This window comes from Penicillium maclennaniae (genome assembly GCF_028827695.1).
Source record: "Penicillium maclennaniae strain IBT 15551 chromosome Unknown utg000007l:1.0-4884863.0:1.0-4888362.0, whole genome shotgun sequence".
Classification (NCBI taxonomy): domain Eukaryota; kingdom Fungi; phylum Ascomycota; class Eurotiomycetes; order Eurotiales; family Aspergillaceae; genus Penicillium; species Penicillium maclennaniae.
The window spans coordinates 3,960,350-3,972,938 of record NW_026623219.1 but is presented as its reverse complement, the minus strand read 5'-3'; the positions used below and the strand labels follow the sequence as shown (position 1 = coordinate 3,972,938).

At 52.4% G+C, this 12,589-nt stretch overlaps 3 protein-coding genes across 3 annotated transcripts; all 3 read left to right on the top strand.

The window, feature by feature from the left end:
- Positions 1-2,653: 2,653 nt before the first annotated feature.
- Positions 2,654-6,348, top strand: N7477_008686 (uncharacterized protein; the record flags this gene model as incomplete). The annotated part of the gene is made up of 2 exons (XM_056970349.1): positions 2,654-4,031; positions 4,052-6,348. 2 exons carry the CDS (start codon positions 2,654-2,656, stop codon positions 6,346-6,348), a joined length of 3,675 nt encoding a protein of 1,224 aa, XP_056820381.1.
- A 787-nt stretch (positions 6,349-7,135) lies between these two features.
- On the top strand, positions 7,136-10,102 carry N7477_008685 (uncharacterized protein; the record flags this gene model as incomplete). Its single annotated transcript, XM_056970348.1, has 4 exons — positions 7,136-7,558; positions 7,836-8,700; positions 8,807-9,890; positions 10,006-10,102. 4 exons carry the CDS (start codon positions 7,136-7,138, stop codon positions 10,100-10,102), a joined length of 2,469 nt encoding a protein of 822 aa, XP_056820380.1.
- A 461-nt stretch (positions 10,103-10,563) lies between these two features.
- On the top strand, positions 10,564-12,141 carry N7477_008684 (uncharacterized protein; the record flags this gene model as incomplete). Its single annotated transcript, XM_056970347.1, has 1 exon — positions 10,564-12,141. The coding sequence occupies one exon, from the start codon at positions 10,564-10,566 to the stop codon at positions 12,139-12,141; it is 1,578 nt and encodes a 525-aa protein (XP_056820379.1).
- Positions 12,142-12,589: the final 448 nt, after the last annotated feature.

Below are 12,589 nucleotides of genomic sequence, written 5' to 3'. Positions count from 1 at the left end.
GTATGGCAGGGACTTTCAGGGCATCGGTGGGTGGATTCCGAGTCGATCCCCGTGGACTTGTATTTAATCAGCATTACACGATGGTATTCTATATAGAGGCACTGGTAATCTATGTGGCTGTCTCTATGTGACTAGATATATATATCATAAGACGTAGAAAGGCTTGCAATTCAAAGTGGGCTTAGATCCAACGGGAAAGTAAGTCCTGTAGAGGGGAAACGGAGTCATGGTCCGGTGGACCTGGGAATACTGTATGTAAGTACCGGTCCGTGGATCCAATACCGGCTCCACTTAGGCACACTGCACACTGCCCAGGTGTTTGATTTGTTCACGTCAACTATCTATGCTTTGCTTTTGAAACTACCCGAGAAACTGAGGAGACCTGACATTTAATTATGATACCCGAAGAAATCTCATACATCAGGCCAGGCGCGCAGGGAATGCAGGAAATGCAGGGGTAAAGCGATATCCACATTTCGCTCCCACAGCAAATTGAGTTTACCAGGCGCACTAGTCAGGGGCACCGGTGCGCTAGCATCCAATCCCGGCTGACGGGGATGTTGTAGCGGTTTTAGCTGAAAAGGGGCATCCCACTTGAATTACCAGTGCGTGTTCTTAACAGACTCAGCTCACCCAGCACTGCACCCGAGGACAGCTCATCATGTGGAACCCAAAACCCACGCACTAGGTTCTGACCCATCCCCCCCCTCAGTCCCACTGCTCGTCCTTACTAGAGCTACACCCAAGGTAGCAGGTCCTCCGGGGCCCAGAATCTCCCAGAAAGCTTACTCCGGGTCCAACAACGGCTGTCAGGACCCCAAGACATGACCTAGAAATTGCGCTAGACAGTTTACTTCCCTTTGCCCGCTTTGAGCCCGTCCTTCATTATTCATCGCCCTGTGCTCATGATCTCATAGTTCCACAGAGATGATCTAGGTTCCTGGGTTCTCCCTGATGAAGTAGCCGCCCCAAGAAGGTCACTATTGAAATGTACGGTGGAGGCGTTGAGAGAGCCCTATCGCCTGCCTCGACTGTTTTGTTTTCTACTGTATGCCCGAAGAAGTGTGTGACCCACGAGAGCAAAAACAAAAACAGAACTATGAAATCATGTCCTGGACTGTGCAATGTGGTTGGGCACAACCCCGTAGGGGCATAGTATCACAGCGTCACAGCTCATAGCCTCATGAGAGTACAGCAGCTACACGGGTCCACCCGTACCTGCACGATGCAGGAGGTCTGCGCGCTCGGAGAAAAGAAGGTCAGACATTGGGCTCGGTGCGACGATTGGTGCTGCAGTGTGCAGTGTTCAGAGTGGCTGATGCGTCTCTTCTTGCCTCGCCACATTTACGGCAAATTGGGCTACCGTATCAATTGCATTGTCCCCAATGCAAGGAGCCGTGAACCCATTGATTTATATGTGATATTACGAGAACCGCAACCAAGGGTTTATTGCCTGCATAGGCAGGCGACGACTCTCCGAAAGCCCAGAGATCGTCAAGAAATCAGGTTCATCTAAGATCGGGGCATCGCGTTGACCCGCGTCCAGACCCCTGGAACACCTTGATCCACTAGTAATTTAGTGGTTCTTGTTCTGGTTGGCATTACCTGATTTTCAAGCACGGAGTCAACCTGGCACGCGAAACACGTAGGTGACATACCGTGAAGGTTGGAACATGTACATGGGAGACTGGGAAATGGGCGATGCTTGAAGTGGCGCATCAGCCCCAGGTCCACATGCCGCAGCGCACGCGAGAGAAATTCACGGGATGTGATAGATTACAGGTATCTATATACAGGCCTGGGTAATGCAAGGGACCCTGTACCATGGACTGTGAAAAAGACACGCATCCATGGATGCGAGCTCGGGAAGCCCCCTTCTCTAATTTCCCCTCATGGGCGTCGCTTTGTACTGACGGCCCAAACAAAATAAACATACGTCAATTCCGACCGAAGGAGGAACACTAAAGCACAGTTGATCGACTGAACGGTGGGACATTGCCGGGGACGATCCGGATCCTGATCGTAGGAATTTGTGGCAGTTTTAAAATTTTAATTGAAGGATTTTAATTTTTTTTTGAGGGGGGGTTCTGAGCCCCGTCCATACACATAATACACATACAAAGGGATCCAGGCTCAACTAGCGGTACTTTTCTTCCCCATTCCCAACTTGCATTCCTCGACGAGGTTCTGGCATTGTCTAATCATTCCCTTCAGTCACTCTTTTTCAATCTTGTTTTGCTTTACTATTAATCTATATTGAACACAATTACGTTGGGGGCTTCAGATACAGACCTGATCTTTCATCGTGTGGTCAATTGTCCCAATCCCGCTACCACCAATCTTCAACCTTGATTGGCGCAACACCCCTGGTGCGATTTCCCTGTATACGTTACGCGAGATTGGGTTGAGAGATTATACATAATCCCTACACGCGCCTGTTTTCTTTTCCCCGTCGCCAGCTTCCCCGCTTGACGGTCATGCCGCTCTCTTTCCCCTAAGTTTCGGTGAGTGATCTAAGACAGGAGATTTAAGTTGAGACTGGCAAGACTGACGGCTACTTGCTACAGCCACAGTCAATCTCGTATACCCCTCGTCCTTCGTTCAATTTCCCCTGCTTGACTGCAGCCGTTCCTTTCGATATCCACACCCCACAATGAATCGATTCCGCAAGAACAAGAAGGAGAAGGAGAAGGCCAAGGAAGCCTTGGAAGACTTGGGAAATGGACCAACAACTACTGCATCTCCCGTCTTCAGTCTGAAGTCCAAGAAGAAGGAGCCTGAGCCGCAACCAGAGCCCGAATTCTCCATCGAACTACCCTCCACAGACAACTTCCGAACCAGTTTACTCATGCCGAAGCTATCAGCTCGCTTCAGCATGTTGAGAGAACAGGACGATCCAGAATCAAAGATAGGGAAGGCGAGTGATGATAGTGTCCTGTTTCCTAAGCGCGCCTCCCGCTTGAACATATTCGGTCACAACCCTAGCATGCTCGCTGATATTGACGAGGTCTCCTCCAATGACGGTAGCCGACCTTCAATGGTCTTGGGACGGACAGGATCATTCGCTTCTGGCATTGACGGAGGATATGGTACCGATGACGATCGATCACAAAATGAGAGCATAATGAGCAGAGCGCGCCGAGCAGAGAGCAACAACTTATTTGGAGGTCGCCAAAAGGTCTACCGTATTCCAGTCCGGGCGCCAGGAGATAGCCCGGCCCCCGAGAGCCCATTGGGCTCGGGCAAGTTCGTGTACGACCATGACTTGAACATGTCTGCGTTCCAGCGTCTAAGGCTTAAGGAAAAGCAGGAGCGAGCTGCCGCCGAAGAGTCAGCTCGAGGGAGCCTTGTACAGGAGAACGAGGATGCCAATTCAACCATCTCTGCAGAGCGAACTACCTTCTCTTCGACAGCATCTGGGCCTGCAACGGATGCGCGCTCCTCGACCGCGGCTACTTCAATCGACGAATCCCAATTCATTGCATCGCAACCACAAGGTTCCACTCCTATAGAAGCCCATGTGGACCTCCGGTCAGCATCTGCCATGTCGACCCCAAAGACTGGTTCAATCCGATCCCGTCGACTATACGGTCAAGGTCTGACTCAGGCTGCTCAGAACCAGCAGTCCTCAACTTTCCATCGCTTGGAGAGCCTGAGCCGCCAGCGTTCGAGTACCCCCGAGCTTCAGCCTATGAATCGTGCCTTCTCCCGTAGTGCAACCAATCTGCGGGATCGGCTGCAGAAGCTCAACATTACCGAGCAAGCTCCTTCGTCCCGGCCTACTAGTCCACCCTCATCGGCTACCTCGCCCCAGCAGGCCACTATTCCGGAGCCTTCGTCTATGGAACGCATCTCACCCACGGCCGCCGCTTTCGGGTCTGCCCCTCCCCTTAGCCCGCCCTCGAGCGAAAACGAGGATGGCGCCTCCTTGTTGGCCGCAGCACTCAATCCCGAAGACCACGGAAAGGCCACCGCCATGGGTCTTTTCAATCGACCCGCTACTGGCTTTGACGAGCAGGCATTTGCTCGCCGTCAGCTTCAAATGCAACAGGGCCGCAGCACTTCCCCGTTGTGTCGTCCTTCTTCCCCCCTCGTCGCCCTCTGCCCGCGGAGCCTGTGGCCCGTCAGCGTGGATTCTCCAAGTCCAGTCACCGTTCTCGAGCCGAGTCTGCTTCGTCCCATTATAGCAGTGATGCCCACAACGGCATTGATTACTCCCGGGCATCTAGTGTGGAAGCTTCGCCCGGACGGCCCGGTGTGACAACTTTTTATGCCACTTCCACTGCTAGCGAATCCGGGGACGAAGGCGTTGATCGCGGATCCTATGAGCTGTCCTCTGCTACATCTTTGGCAACCGAGTATGGTCCCTCGCTCCATCAATCGTTCGCATCCAAGCCACCGACCCCCACCAGCGACTATCTTGAGACACTTCCCGAGGTGAGATATTCGGATCTCGGCGACCTTAAGCCAATCGAAGAAAACGTGGACGAGCCCCACCCGTCAGACATGACTGACGATCATACCCCCGAGCGTCCCGACTCACCAATACTTCATGGCGTTGGATTGAGTGGTATTCGCTCTCATCTGCGCAATCCAAGCGACAAGTCCTCAATTTACCCACCCCCATCGCCTGGCCTTCCAGCACAAGACCCCATTGCGAACAGGCTCGTCACGGATGGGCCTATCTTTGAGCAGTCGCACAGTGATTCCATTGCGTCGCATTCCCGCGAGGAAGATAGCCCCCGGTCAACTGAACATCCGGAAGCATCAAGCCGCGGCAGTGAGGATTCGACTGAGTCCGCTGCTTTCCCCGAAAAAGGCCCCGATTCGAATATCGCGTCATGGAAAGAGGAGCTTTACCAGCACCACCGCCGTGATGGGAGCACTGAGACTCAGAAAGAGCGCGAAGAGTTCGCCATTGAGCTGGCCGAGCGACGCAGAAAGGTTCAAGAGAAGCTGCGCAGTGTTGCAGAAAGTGAGAGCCGATCGAGCAGTCCTACCCCTGGACGATCGACTCCGGAGTTCAAGGCAGGCAACGCCTTCTCTATGCTGAAGTACAAATCGAGCAAGCAGGAGCTTCCAAAGAACGGCCAAATCTATGGCTACGGTAATTCATCTACACCTGCTTTGCCATCTGATGATCTTCGACGCGAGGAAGAACGCGCTGCATTCAATTTTGGCCGTCACGGTAACTCTAGTTCGCCTCAAGTAGTTGAGCGATCCTTCAGATCTCGGATGCCGACCCTGAGCCGAACTGGCCGTGACGTATCGCGCGAGTCAAGTAGCAGCCGCAATGGATCTCCCGCTCAGAGGGACCGTTCTGGTTCTGGCGGCTCTGGTCGTTCCAAGAGCCGAACCAGGTATCGCGACCGTGATGATCTTGAGACTGTGGAAGAAGGCGCAGTCATCGCACATGACAACTTCGTCATCCCTGATAACTTCGAGCCTCCAATTCCTGGTTCAGTTCCTGGTTCAGCCCGCCCTTCGATCGAAGGTAACGAGCCTGGTTACTTTGACCGCGCTGCCTCGGCTTCCTCTGGCAGATACCGCAGCACCAGTCGATCTGGCACCCCGAGTTTCCAATACGAACGTCCCTTCCAATATCAACAGTCCCAGCCGGCCTCCATGATCGGTGTCTCCCCGCGACCATCTCCTGCGACCCCGGCGTACTCTGCCAATGCCACTCCCCCACTCAACGAGGATCAATCACCCACAACTTCAGCGGGCAGCGGTAACAACCCACCTCAACGAGCTCCTGGGTACAACATGCTGCAGAAGCGCCCCATAAACAAGAAGCTCATTTCTGAGCCGACCTTCGTGTCATCCACATCGAATGTTCCTACAGTTGGTCTTCCTGGAGGGTCTGCTTCCACTGTCCCCCCAGTGCCCCCAATGAACCCTCGCCGCCGCCGAGGAACTCAAACTTTCATCAACGCTTTCAAACATGACTCTTCGCGTGTCTCATCCCCCGCTCCCAGCATCTCCGACGAACACAGTGTGTTCGCCGACGATGAAACTCGTCCGCGCTCAAGTTCCCGCTCCAGAAACCGCCTTCGCAAGACCTCAAGCGAAGGAGGCAGCATGAATGTGCGCGCCCGCCAGGAGGCAATGGCAGAACCTGTCCCAGCCATTCCATCTTACCCTCCCCTGCCATTCCCGCGGATGGAGGCATGTTCTAAGCAACCCACTCTTTGGTCCATTTTCTTTTTCTTGTCCTTGTTTGGCATCAAGCCACATACCTTTGCACATCTCACTACCTCTAGCCTTTTATTGCGTCACATTGCTCTTACACTTCTCACGACTATATACCACCTGGTGCATTACTTGAGCGTCACTTGTCTTGTCTAGATCTATTTCTTTTCTCTTCTCTCTTTTTTGTCACAATATGGGCTCACGCGCATTACGCTGGTGTGTATCTATGACTAGAATCTCTGAATAACGTATTGCCCTTTGGACTTTGCTACTTTCGTCAAGACCTCACTCGGATACGGAGGACATTGGATCACTGCACTGTAAGACACGATAAGTTGTCTAAAGTGCATCCTGAAGTCGCACTTCGCGCGCCATTAGATCGAAAATTTTGTCTTCTTTCGTACGAGGCCACATGATTGTTACAAATTGCTCTTGATTCATGTATCCTATAGGTGGTAATTGAGTGAGATATGGTGAATGATTACGGTCACGTGGTGATATCATGCCCTCGTTTATCAATTTTGAGGTCAACCCTTCCTCTGTCCGTCCAATGACACATAAGATTATAAGAAACCCATTCTGATCGAACCCCCCTTCGAAAGCCAAAAGAAATGAAGGAGAATGCATAAAATAGCACAAGCTTTCATCTATGCTCAATATGCAATGCAGTATACGAGGTACCCGCTCTAGGCTGTCTGGACTCCGACGGGTCTGCCAGGCCGAAGGATGACGTCTTTTACGAATGCTATAGGAAGGCAGTGACTTCCTGAGTAGGGACACCCGGTGAGAAGTTCAATGGGGGACAGATTGTGTATGTTGTGAGGAGGCCTGAGGTGCCGCGCACCTTTACTTTTCAAAGTCTCTATCACGCTCGTTCCTCCGTAACCTTCGCGAACCTCATTGAGACCCGTCTTTGATGCATTATTCTATAATAGCGACAATCATGACGAACGCTGTGAATGTATCTCGAAACGGTATGCACTGGGCCGAACAGGTCCTCGCATACACTCAAGCTCTTCCGATGCCCGGGACTCCCAAGGACGCTACCGTGCGTACGGACTCGGACTCTTCAGAGTACGAGTATGCGGCGGCTGCTGAATCTTTGACTGGGAGTCCTTTTGGACCCCTCGAGGATCTAACCCCAGAGGAGTATCTGGGAAGGTTTTGGAATCAGCACAAGTGGTATTCGACTCCTGCGGGGACTCGGTATGTCGCTCATGCGCCCCGAAACCCCGCGGATGTTTCTGTGCAATTTTTTGGCAATATAGGAGGGACAGCTGGGTATACGTCGGTCGTCGAGAACTCATCGGTTGACAACAACTTGTCATCCAAGAATCATTCGTTGGTCGACATCGCCACAGGACCCGTTTGTTCTGACGATCCCCCCCGAAACGCGAGGCTTGCTTACGCTTGATGGACCTTCACTTGAGCAAATTATTGACGCTGGTTTCAATCTTGCTTTTTCTCTGAATCTTGATCACTTCTCCGTACTTTTTACCCCATCTCCGGTGATTCCCGTCCACACTCCGTCTTCTCCATCCCCTCCGTCTCAGTGCGAGCAGCCTCAAGTTGAAGAATCCCAGCTTTCTCCTCAAAAGACCAAGACCGGCGCCTCCATATCCAGGAACAAGCCTTCTCCTCAGAGTGGTAAAGGGGTCAAACGAGCCTCCAAGAAAGGGATGATGAAGAAACCTGTTCCTAAACCTACCGCCACCAACACCAGTACTAAGCCTTCTTCAAAGATGCTCTCCCCTACCACCACTTTGTCCGGCTCTGCTCCCCTGTCTATCATCTCGTCCATATCTGCTCATCTGCCTTCATCTGGTTTCCCCGCTGAAGCTGTCTGGGATGATACTTCTTCCAGACCTTGGACCAAAGTGGTCAACAAGAAGAAGGAAGTCGCTTTGAAGAAAGCATCCGTCAGAGCATCTTCGAATTCCCAGACTTTCAAGAATGTGAAGGTGTCGCCAAACCCCAAGATCAAAACCGCTGGCTCTGGATATTCGCCTGCGCAGCGTGCACCGCCCACATCAAGCATAATTGCACAGCAGAAAGGCAAGAAAAAGGAGCCAGCTGCCCCTAGTTCCGTTCCCATGGACTTGCCTCCATGTCTCGCCGCCATATCTCCCCCCAAATCTGCTCCTGTCTGTTCTTCTCACTCACGACCTGCTCCCGCTTCGTCTACTTCGCGTGCAGTCTCTGTCTCTTCGTCTCCTTGTACGAGCTCTATCGTTCCGTCCCACCATCCGGCTCCCATCGCTCCTGAAAATCTGAATCTCGTCTCTTCGCCTTTGAGACTGGCTCTCGACTCTTGCTCTCCTCGTCTGACTCCTGTCTCACCATTTCGTCCGGATTCCGTTGCCCCGACATTTCTCGTAGAGCCTGGGAAAACGTCTTCCCACAGTAGCGACGGGTCGTCTTCGTCGATTGAAATCATAACGGAAAGGCCCTCGAGTGACGACACTTACCGAGGGACGAGTGAAGAGAACGTTGAGAAAGCCCCCCGTGGTAAGCCGAGCTGTGGCTATCAGGCCACCGCCATCTGCTTCCATTATCTCAGCTTCCGCCTCTACTGGTACCGTTCCAATGTCTATGACTGCTGTCTTGGTCACAGTACCCACGTGTGCTGCTATTATCTCAACATCTGCACCTGCTGCCCTCGCCACAGTGGAAAACACCAGGCCTTTTGTGATCGAAACAGAGACCTGGCTAAAGAAGATTGCTCAGACACAACCCAGAATCGACGAGGCGGTTACCGCAGCTAAGCAGGCTTGGGATACACACGAAGACGAGAAGAGACGTGTGCTAGCTGACGCCCATCTAAAGCTCGTGGAAATCGCCCGCCAGCATGCCCATCAAAATCCTCAGATCGCGTTTGGTAATCCAAATGCCCTTCCGTGGCCCTTGGGGATGCCACTCATGACTGACGATGAGTATCGCGAAGCTGGGCGATCTTACCCCGATGGTGAACCGGCGATGGAAAAAGCAGCAGGATACACTTACTGGCAGAGTGAGAGTTCTCACCCTCGCTCTGCCGTCATTTATCCGCACATGACCCAGCATACGGACCAGGGCATGCATGTCTTCACTTGGACTCGCATGAGTGAATTAGGGTATGATTACCTAGAGGCATTCCGGAGTGACCCAGCGAAGTGCTGGTTCAACCCTCCGTGCTGCCAGCACAGGCATCCATATGCCCCTCGAACCGACACTCCTTTGCATTGGGTAGATGGTTGCTGCTGTGCTCATGACCCGTCAAGATGCTGCAATTGCCTGACTCTCGAGATGCAGAACGCGGTGCCTGAGCCGGGATTGCCTTGGGGTAATATCCCTGACGAAAGAACAGGACATGACTTTCGTGATCAGCCTGTCGGGGTTTCTGAGAGACTCCAACCTTTTAATAGTGGGTACCCGACTCCTTCGAGAAGACTTGCCGCGCAATCAAGCCCGGAGAGACCTGGGGGCATTGGTAACTGGCCTTTTGGCTCTGCTATGTTGCCTCCTGCCAACCTGACTGGATACGGCTATCACAACCCGGGCGACTCTGGTGAATGGGGTCTAATAAACCAAACTGGACATGCTCTTTCTATCCCATTCCGAGGTTATGCTCATGGTGTTTCCGGTCAATACGGTCCCATTCACAACGGTTACATTGGTCAATACATTCGTAATGCTGGGCCATCGAGCTTCTTTGCGAGGTATCCAGGACACCAAGGTCTTATTTTCACAGGACCAGCTGCATTTCAAAGCAATTCTGTCCAGAATAGCATTTTTCATGACAACAGACAGCAATACCAGTCCTCTGTAACTCAGGATCGACCTCGACATGGAGGGAACCATAGAGACTCGCGTTCCTTTGGCAGCTATCAGCATGGCCGACCTGGGTCTGGACCTGGACCTACCATGGTGACGACTCCCACTCGGCCGCAGAATAATTTCAATAATACCATGCCTCCAATGCGTGATTCACGAGGACCAAGGGGGGGTAGTAGATCCACACGTTCAGGGTCCTCAAATTACGCGTCAGGCTCCTGTGCTGGCTCCAGCCTTTACTTTTCCCGAGGTAACAACTAAGTTGATTGTGACAGGGAAAGTTCCTGACAACCCTCAGGCCCTGTCAACTAAGACTTCTTCTCCCCCGCTTCCAACAGTCCTGCTCCGGCACCTCTTCCCGTTTCGAAGCCCACTTCTTTTCGATCGATCGAATCAGTCTTTGACAACAGAGCCTTTGCAGTCTCGGTTGTTTCAAATCTTCTACCAGCTCTTCCCACTCTTCTTGACTGGCGCCGCCGTACAGTGTCCTTCTCCTCACCTCTTGACTTCATTCGTGGAACGTCTCCAGATCCCCTTACTCGCCCAGGCTCTACTTCTATGAAATTGGAGGCAGACGAGGTCAATCGCCTCATTAAGCGGACCAGGTACTGGCTCAGACAAGCGAGGCTCGAGCAGGTCAAGTCGGAAGACTTGCTTATGCAGAGCCTTCGCACCGATTCGACTTTACTTACTCCGGACACCCCTCATGAGTTCTTTGATGCCAGACAGGAGCAGAACACCTCTCCAGTTCCGAGCGAGAAGTCATATCGACCCACTTCGCCAGGTCTCACCACCGAGCCAGTCACTGAACGAACCACCCCTCAAGAATCTCCCAAGAAGAGCTGCCTCCAGAGCTTCAAAACGAGAATGGAAATCCTTCCTTCCTATGTTCGCTTTGATGAAGGTCCTAGTGACTATCTTGGGGAGTACCCCTCGCCTGAAAAGATGCAGGTTATCAGGGACAGCTACCTCCACAAACCCAAGGATGTCATATTTCTTCTCACGCCCGTGACAAATCTCTCGGCCAGGCCCAGTGAATGCAAAGCTCACAAAGAGATTGTCATGGCCACCAGCCCCTTCCTAGCCGCGGCCCTGCAGGTCATTAAGGAGGATGAAGATGGAATAACTCGCATCCACCTTCACGGAGGTCCGCGGTTCAATTGCCCCACTGCTTTCGGGTTGGCTCTTCATGGCCTGTACGACCCTAAGCGGAAGCTTTCGCACGAGAATATTCGACTCCATGCTGTAAGTGGACTGGGCGCTGAACCGAGAAAAAAGGACAGCGAACTGGCCTTCTCAGTCCACCTGGCCAAGCTGGATTTTGCTCTTTGCTACGGCTCGGCTGGCGCTTTCTTCGGATATCAACCTGCTGTCAGATGCGCGATTGAGTTGATCCTGGATCTTATTGATTGGGAAAGCGCTGATTTCCTTCTTTCTTCGTGTCTTCTGATCGGCGAATACATGCTGACTGTTCCCGCGCTTCACTCTGGTGCCGTAAAACCCACTCCAGCCGTTGTGCACGCGGGGCAAATCGGTGATCATCACATGTCCAACTTCCATTTGAACGAGATAGGTGTTGTCAAAAAGGCATTGTTCAAGTTCATGGCGTCGAATGTCAAGCCCGATTTCAAACTCTATGAGCGTGCTCAAGCCACTTACTACGCGACTCGCATTCCGCATCAAATCTGGACCCTGCCAGGCTCATACACGGATAACATGAGCCTTGAGGCAGTCCGCTATGGAGGTCACCCCTCTTACGCAGACCTGAGAACCAAACGTCTCGATATCACCATCCTTTCCGCAATGCTCATCACTCTCCCATTCTGTTTCTTCATGAATCTCATCGACGAGATGAAGAAGGCTCGGACCCCGGCGCTCACCGTAGACCTGATGAAGGAAGTCGTGGACTTGCGTGAACAACGCCGCACGTGGGCCTTGCACATCCTTGCCCAAAAGAGGCTCTTACCTGGTGTCATTGACCAAGCCTATCTCGAAGAACTTGGCTATCGTGAATTTGTCCTCTTCGAACGAGCCGCAGACCAGTGCGTCAGCAATGCCATGGTTCATCGCATCTGGGTGGGACTCGACCCTCCTGTTGCTCCCCCCACCGCGTCCAATGACTCTGGCCGAACTTGAAGCTTCTTTTGAGCCAAACTTCAACGGCGAAGGCAGCGGCAACCGTGGCTCGCGTCACCAGAAAGATAAGAACAAGGGAAAGAAGTATCCAGGTCCTCCTGTTGCTGGCTCAGTTACATGGACCTCCACCGGAAGGAGAAGCACCTTCCAAACTCCCTCTGGCCCCGACTCGAAGCTCGAAACTTCATCAGTCTCTGATTCGAATAATTCAAGTCCATCTTTTCCCGGAAAGGTTGCTCAGACTCCGACAATCTTTGCTCCTGATGGCGAGCAACCCCAGACTCCAAGGAGGAAAAAGAACAAGAAGAATCGCAAGAAGAAGCCCAACGCCAAGCAGCAGTAAGTCCTTTTAACCCATCTTCAACGTTCACCAATTGCATAGCAATTGTACAGCCATCTCCCATGAACAACGACTTTACAATCACGATGTGATGGTGAGATCTGCGAT